This window comes from Rhea americana, unplaced genomic scaffold (genome assembly GCF_003343005.1).
Source record: "Rhea americana isolate MKP2758 unplaced genomic scaffold, rheAme1 scaffold_96, whole genome shotgun sequence".
NCBI classification, from domain to species: domain Eukaryota; kingdom Metazoa; phylum Chordata; class Aves; order Rheiformes; family Rheidae; genus Rhea; species Rhea americana.
In genome coordinates, this window is record NW_028187155.1 from 1,268,090 (window position 1) to 1,275,975 (window position 7,886).

Here is a 7,886-nt window from a genome sequence, read left to right on the forward strand (position 1 = left end):
CCCTCTTCCTCTGCCCACGCACCCGCACGCACGCCCAGCGCTTGCAGTAACGACGCGCAGGGGCTTGAGACGGGGCGGCGGGGACGAGGTGGGGGGGGGTCACGGCACCCCAGGTGGCTTCGCCGGGGCTGGACGTGTCCCCCGGTTCGAGCCCCCACCCCCACCCCAATGCAGCACCGGCCCGAATGCCCCTGCCGTGAGCACAGCACAGGGGAGCTGCTCTGCTGGGGAAACTGAGGCACGGGGGGAAAGCCGGGGCTAGCGAACCAGCCTGACCCCGCTTTGGGGCGCTCCTGCCCGCTCGCCCCCCGCCGGTGCGCCGTGCAGCCCCGGGCGCATCTCCGGCTGCCACYCCAGTCCCGAAGGCGCCTGCTCAGACCCGCTCCCCCCAAAAGGCGCCCGCCAGCCCCCAGCAGGGCAGCGTGACGGTGGGTGGGGGATGCCCCAGGCCAGCGGCCCCATTGCCCTGGGGAAACTGAGGCAGGGGAGGCTCTGCGCTGGGCTCCCGCAGGCAGCGAGGAGCCCGAGCGCGGCACCCACGGCTCCCCCCGCGCCCAGCCCCTGCCCCGGCGCAGCCCCGCGCCGACCCCAGCCCCGTGCAAACCCAGCGCAGCTGGATCCCCCCCCGCTCCCCGCTCCGTGCCAACCCCCCTGCTCCGTCCCCCGCCCCGGCGCAGGCCGGAGTGTGGCGCGGGTGCCGGGACGGGACGGGGCCCCCCGAGCCCGCCGCGCCGCCCGGCCCGTGATGCAAGCGGGACGATGTGCGCGCACTGGTTCAGCCAGCGCCGCGGCCGCCCGCCTCCGCCTCCGCTTCCCTCCCTCGCGCCGCCGAGGCCGCGCTTCCCTTCCCCTCCCCTCCCCTCCCTGCAATTAAACCGTCAGACCCTGGGCAAGAGTCATCGGCGGCCGGGGAGAAAGCTGGTCCCTCCAGACACACAAATCCGGCCTGATTCACCTCCGGGTTGTGACTAAACGCAGGGATCCTGCCCCGGGGAGCGGGAAGAGGGGAGAAAGGGGGCGGAGAGCACCTTTCTCCTCTCCTGCCCGGGGCTGGAGGGCACCCAGGTGCCCGGCACGTGGGCACTGCAAGCCCCAGGGCTTCCCGGTGCCCCCCCGCAGGAGGTGCTGCTCCCCTCTCCGTTCCCCGCCAGTGCGATACGGTTTGCAGGGGGACAGGGACCTTYGGGGTGAGGTTACGCTCCTGCAGCGGGGATCCGGGGACAGAAGGGCCCCCCAGCTCGGTGCCGAGGGTCCGCGAGGGCCCTGGGGGGGCCGCAGGGCGATGGAGGGGCTGCCCTGCCCCGGAGGAGCCCTACACGAAGCCGGCGGCGGAGGGGGAGCGAGGTCAGCCCGCTGCAGCCCCGAGCCCCRGGTGTCCCTCCCGGGCGGGTGACGGCGCCGGTGGCACGTCCCCGCCGCTATCAGCAGGGAGCGGCCCCGGGGCGCGCAGCTGCCTGGCAGGCGTTTTCTCGGGGCAAGGCCGGGGCAAGCCGACAAGCGCCCTGGGGTGAGTCAGCGGGGGCAGACGGCCCGGGCAGCCCGGCGCCGCCGGCACGGCCGTGCCGCCTGCGCCGGGGTGGGTGGGTGGGTGGGGATCTGCAAACCCTCTGCCAGGCTCTGCCCGTCTGCGGGGGACGCGGCCAGACCTGCCGGACGGGCTTGGAAAAGCCCCTCGACCTTGCTCATGTCCCCGCTCCCCACAGCTCTGCCAGAGCCCGTGGCCCCCGGCACCCCCATGCTTGGGGCCCCCCGTCCCCCATCCCGTGCAGGCTGGCAGCCGGTGCCCGCTCCGAGGGGCGGATCTCCGCGGGGCCGGGGCAGGGCCCCCCCGTACGGTACCTGCCCTCGATGACCGTGATGATATCGTTCATCTCGATGTGCAGCTTGTCGGGCTCCTCGAAGTCCTGCAGCGCTCTCATGTCGGTGGGCTGGGCCTGGCGGGGAGCGCAGGGGTGAGGACACGGGATGCTGCCCCCCACGTACCTTGTCTGGGGGCCAAGTCCTAGCCCTGTGGCCAAGACAGCGGGGGATGTGGGGCAGGGGAGCCTGGGCAACGGGCACGAGAGAGTGCCACCACCCCCAGCTGGTGGCCCACACCCCTAAAATTAACTACTACCTCCCAGCTTGATAACAGCCTTAACTCTGCCCCCRCTCAGGCAGTGCTGGCGGGAGGGGGCCCCCAGGGCTGCTGCACCTCTCCCCAGGGAGAGTCCCCTGACGATCTCCCTGCCCGTCTACCTCGACCAGGAAGTCCCGCAGGGCCACAAAGGTCGGCCGGTCCTCGGGCTTGTGCGCCCAGCACTGCAGCATGACGTTGTAGATGTCCTGGGGACAGTCCTCAGGCCGCGGCAGCCGCTCTCCCTCCTTGTCTATCTTGTGGAGGATCTGTGGGGCAAGCAACACCGTCAGCCCTGCCCCACGTGGCGGGGCTGAGACCCCACTGTCAAAGACGATGGTGATGGTGGCTCCATACTGAGAGCCTGCGCAGCCTCCTGGGCCCTCGCTGGGGACTGCATCGGGGCAGGACCTCCCGAGGAGGCAGAGTCAGGAGAGCTAGGGAGTSGATGTGGAGCAGCCCAGACCCTGAGCCCCCACCACTGCCCTCCCCAGACAAGGCTTGGTGCTGCCAGGTCCATGGGAGGGCTCCGATGATGGCACCCGCCACACTGCCCACCTGGCTGCCATTGAGGCCAATCCAGGGCTCCTGCCCGTAGGTGAACATCTCCCAAAGCGTCACCCCAAACATCCAGGTGTCGCTGGCATGGGAAAAGGTGCGTGTCTTCAGGCTCTCGGGAGCACACCTGCCCGGGGAGGGAGATGGGTGTCAAGAGGGGCTAGGCACAGAACCCCTTGCTCTCCCCACAAGGCACTGGGGGCTCCAGGGTGCTGCCCCCAGGGTCCCCTGGACCAGGCTCACCAGGCAAAGGGCACCTTGCGGTGCTCCTGCATCACGTAGTGGTCGTCATTTTTGGGCAGGGCCCGCATGAGCCCAAAGTCCCCAATCTTGACCTGCTCGTTGGAGGCCAGCAGGATGTTGCGGGCAGCCAGGTCACGATGGATGAAGCGCTTCGACTCCAAGTAGGCCATGCCCTTGGCCACCTGAATGGCGTACTGGCACAGCGTGGAGATGAGGAAATGGCCCTGGTTCTTCCGTAGACGGTCCAGGAGAGAGCCCAGAGGGGCCAGCTCCGTCACCTGGGCCACAGAGAGAAGACAGGTTGGTCAGATCAAGGAAAACCCCAGTTCAGACKGGTTTCCAGCCCCTTGAGCCCCTGGTCTGGCAGTCCTTGGGGAGGGCCCAGGGAAGAGAGCCCRTTTGCCCCATGGCTCAGTTTGCCCCACGGCATGTGATCGCTGCCCTAGGAGCCCGGCTCGGTGGGCAGCGGCAGTTCCATGGTGTGGCAGGGGCAGTTATGGCTCAGGCGTATTTGGGGGCCAGGGTCAGYCCCGTTTCCAGGAGTGGGAGTCCAGCTGTTCCCCTCTGCAGGTACCCTGGACTCACCATCTTCATGGGGTGGGAGAGCACCACGCCGTAGAGCCGGATGAGGTTCTTGTGATCCAGGGAGTGCATTGCATTCACCTCGCGGATGAAGTCATCCAGCACCTCCGGCTGGCTCAGCATGTCCGTCTTGAGACATTTCACTGCCACATTGAGCTAAGGTCAAAAAAGGGATGAGCCACAAAGTGGGGCAGATATGTTCCTGAGGGTCTCCCAAAGCGTCTTCCTCCAGGAACCCTCATCCAGACCACAGGTGGTCTCATGCCCGCTTCTCCCACCGCAAGCAGCACCAGCCCCAGGACAAGGGGCTTTGCTGCAGCCTCTTACCGTCTTGCCGGCTGGTGTGCACCACTCGCCACGGCGCACGACACCAAAGGAGCCATCACCCAGCTTCTCAAAGAGCGAGAGGTCCCTCTCCCTGATGAGGCAGGTCAGGGAGTGCTGGCCGCTAGCTTCCAGCGGGGGTGGCGTGGACGGCTTGCGGAAGGTGCTCTGGGGCTGGGGTGGCAGCTCTGACTCGGGGCGCTTCCCACTGAACACCTATGAGGTGCGGAGGCATATGAGATGCAGAGATACCCAGGGACCCTCAACTCCTCGCACTCATGGGGAATGGACTGGCAGCAGCAGACTAGTGGTCAGGGAAACACCTCAGTTTCCCCTCCCTGTAACGGCAACAGCTGCCCGCGCTCCTCTGGGGCTGGGCAAACACGACACACCAACAGGCCATCCTATCTGTCGCTTTGGTTCTGCAGGTGAGTAGTACTAGAACATCTTGCTCAGGCTGTACACTCTGGAACCTAATGATGACCCCCCCACACACACTTGGTGCTTCCACAGGGCAGGCTGGCTGCACTACCAGGCTCCGTTTCTCCGCAGGCTGGCTGCAAGGTGAGCTGCAATGCAGGATGGACTAAGGGAAGCAGCTGCCTTTGGACTACGCCTCTTGCAGTGGCCCTGCAGAGCACGTGCCCCACAYGGATGGCTAAATGGCAGGTCTCTAGAAGCCCTGGTGAACCAGCTCGGTAGCTAGAGGGCCCTGGGTACTCCTCGACCAGGCTGTAGCCACGAGATGTGCCTGGGCACCAAGCTGGGAGAAACCTCCAGCTTGGGCTGAGCATGGTGAGACATCCCTTCTCACCATGCATGCCCTGCCACCCCCACGCCGGCTCCCTGGCCCTACYGCCCAGGCTGCCTTGCCAGCCCGGAGGGGACAGGGATGGGCTCTCCATCTTCTCGCTCCACCATCAGCCTCTCAGAGCAACTGGCAGGAACTGACCTTGTGCTGTGTGGCCAGGGAGGCTCTTCACAGCCCTGAACCCCACCACAGGCTTGCAGCTGGGGCAGCCGCTCCCCACGCAGGGGCCGGGCCAGGCATGTGGCCGGGGTGGGAGCTGGCATTTCTCTGCCCAGCGCTAGGCTGAGTCGCCTTCTATTAAAAGCCCATCCCGGCCACGGCTCAGCCCAGATGAGTCACGAAAGGGAGAGGCCAGAAACCAAAGCCCAGCTGGCAAGCGGATGGGCGTCTGGGGGTGCAAGGTAGAGGTGCCCAGGGTGCTGAGGTGGCAGCATCACTAGATTTGGATGGGTCAGCGACGGGGAAAACTGCTGAGAGGGAAGGTCTAAGCATCAGAGGTAAGAGTGCACATCTTGGGGTCTGCTGCCCTGACGTGCCCCAGCCCGGCAGGCACTCGGCTCCCACCTCTGCTGCAGGGGCAGGGCCCGGGCACTGCCGGTGCCGCGGGYGGGCTGGGTGCTGGCAGCGCCAGTCCCCGGGGGCCGCGCAAGCTCGGCCTTGGCATGTGGTACCCCAYGAGGAGGACAGCAGGGACGCCACCACTCGCTGCCCAGAGGGCTGGCTGGGGCGAGACGTGGGCTCTGTTGCTAATTAGCTCTGAAGGAGTTTCCTGGAAGAGGCAAATCACGCAAAGGGAATGAATTTCCTGCCTGACGGAGTGGCAGGCTCATCCTTAGCTGGGAAGTTACCCAAGACCCTGTACTGGGCCAGGCAGGGTCATGCAGGAGGCAGGACACAGGCCAGGGACTCGTGCCCCACTCCCTGCCTGCCCCTGGGGACAGGGCCCGCCCTTCGTCCCACGGGACCCACGGCAAGGGGGTGGAGGCACCGGCAGAAGGCCAAGGGAACCATGTGGGAAGTAGGTGGAAGAGAGGGGCTTAACTGCACACAAACATGTCGTATTTGGGCTGGAGCCAGGATCCCAGCTCCCACCATCTCTTTGCACGGCACCAAGCCCGTCCTGGTCCTCYGGTGTTCCTCAGTTTCCCCGCCAAGCTCCCCCTGCCCTGGATGTCCCTCTTCCAGCTGTACCTTGCTCATCCACGATTTRCGCTTGCACATGGCCTTCCTCCGCTTCACTGCCTCCCACAGCCGCCGCTGGCCTGCAGGGACACAGGGACCATCACCAACCCAGCACACCAGAGGAGGACCCCATGTTCTCCAGCACCTCTGCCCTGAACCCTCCCTGGACGAAGAGCTCTCCAGCCCACTGGGCTGCATGTTTGCCTGGGCTCCCCCAAGGCTGGCGTGTAGCCAGATGGGTAYGAGGAGAGGTTTCGGAGGGATATACGCACCAGGGCGGCCCATGCCGATCTTCTCCAGATCCTCATTTTTGACGTACTCGAAGTGGGAGAGGCGGGTGACGTTCAGCTCGTCCCGGATGCGCAGGAAGTACTGCTGCAGCTGCAGTTCGGTGAGCAGTTCGAGCAGCCAGTCCGTGCCCTCTTCCGACTGCATGCTACAGCTCAGCTTCTGTAGGGATACCGGCGGGGTTAGCGGCTCCCAAGTGTCCCCAAGGGCCGAGTCCTGTCCTGCTCTGAAGAGACGTCCATGGCCCAAAGGGGCTGGGAGCCAAGACTAGACCCTGCACGCCTGCGGGGAGAGGCAGGACGGGCACTGCCAAGGAGGGAGCCAGGGGCGCGAGGGATGCGACCAGGAGGGATGCGCAGAGCCTGTTCCCAACCCCCCGGGGCAGCCAGGAGAGACGTGGGCTCTTCTCCTCACCAGCAAGACCCGTGGGGAAGAGTAGGAAGTCCAGCTCTGCCCTGTTGTGCCCACAGCCCCGGTAAAACACCAGCCCATCCTGCCTGCTCCGGTCCCCRGGCAGCGGTGCCAGGGACGGAGAAGGCGGCACAACCTCCGGGCACGGGACGGATGCGGCCGGCAGCCCCAGCCAAGGAGCGCTGCACGCCCCGGCACCATGCACGCTCAAGGGGCGCCCGGCACCCGGGCACCACGCACGTGCAAGGGGCACCCTGCGCCTGGCACTGTGCCCACCAGGGTCCTGGCTCCCTTTGCCCGGCTGGGCCCTGCCCGGAGGACAGCGGAGGCGGCAGCTGTCCCCGGGGGAGGACAAGCATCTCAGCACCGCCACCTGCAGCAGGTCCCTGCTGCCACGGCGGGGAGGGGGTGGCACCGCGCTGGGTGGCCACAAGGAGGGCACAGACAGGGACGCAGGGTGGTGAGGGTGCGGGGAACGAGGGCTCAGGGCACCGCGGCATCACCCCGCGCCTCGCCAGACGGGGCCAAGCCTCGACCCTGGGTTCTCTGTGCCCCCCCCAAACATGCCCCGTGCCACCTCGCACCCCCGCCTCCCCTCCCCGCCGGACCCCCTGCCTTTCCGGGAAGGGGGCGTCAGCTCTGCCTCCCACCTCCGAGCGCGGGAGCAGAGGCTGGGACCTCGCGGGAGACGGCACGCGCCTCCCCCCCACACTTACCCCCCAAACCCAAACCCAGAGCGGGGCAGCGCCCGGTGCTGCGGAGCCACCTCCACCCTCTCCTCGGGGAGACGACGTGGCCTTCGTCGCCCTCCCCGCCGCCCTCGGGTCCCGGCCGCGCCACTGCCAATTACAGGCTAAAAATACGGTGGGCGCAGCAAGCGGCTGGGCACAGGGACAGCCGGGGTGGAAGGAGCCGCCGGCCTCCAGCACCCCCGCGGCGGGGAGACGGCCGGTGCCCATGGGCACCCGGGCCRGGCCGGGGTGGGGGACACGGTGCCGCGGCGGCGGCACGGCCCGGGCGGGGGTCCGGGGGCTCCCGGGGCGGCACTTACTCGGTAGACGCGGAAACGGGCCAGGAAGGGGAAGGAACGGCGCAAAGCCTCGAAGCGTCGCATCCTGCTCGCTCTCCGCTGGGGGACCCTGCCCCTGCGCCGCTGCCCCGTCCCCGTCCCCGCCGAGGGTGCCGCAGAGCCCCGCGCCCGGCTGCACCGGCCGACCGCGACCTCCTCCTCCTCCTCCTCCTCCTCCTCCTCGTTGTCGTCGTCGTCCCCGCACAGCGCGGGGAGGGCTCGGCGCGGCGCGGGGGCCGGCGGCGTCCCCGCGGCGCCGGCGGGCAGGACGCGGGCTGTCGCTCTCCCCCTCCTTCCCGTCG

At 67.9% G+C, this 7,886-nt stretch overlaps 1 protein-coding gene across 1 annotated transcript in view; it reads right to left on the reverse strand.

Moving 5' to 3' along the window:
- The window catches only part of TNK2 (tyrosine kinase non receptor 2), a 14,371-nt gene extending 6,661 nt beyond the window's left edge, over nt 1–7,710 (reverse strand). Inside the window, exons 1-9 of the mRNA XM_085325109.1 lie at nt 7,567–7,710; nt 6,089–6,266; nt 5,826–5,896; nt 3,827–4,039; nt 3,503–3,655; nt 2,918–3,195; nt 2,675–2,801; nt 2,239–2,385; nt 1,689–1,934 (exon numbers count right to left, since the gene is read on the reverse strand). Of these exons, the coding sequence (XP_085181235.1) occupies nt 1,689–1,934; nt 2,239–2,385; nt 2,675–2,801; nt 2,918–3,195; nt 3,503–3,655; nt 3,827–4,039; nt 5,826–5,896; nt 6,089–6,266; nt 7,567–7,629 (1,476 nt within the window). The 5' untranslated portion in view covers nt 7,630–7,710. The remainder of the gene's footprint in view (nt 1–1,688; nt 1,935–2,238; nt 2,386–2,674; nt 2,802–2,917; nt 3,196–3,502; nt 3,656–3,826; nt 4,040–5,825; nt 5,897–6,088; nt 6,267–7,566) is intronic.
- Nucleotides 7,711–7,886: the final 176 nt, after the last annotated feature.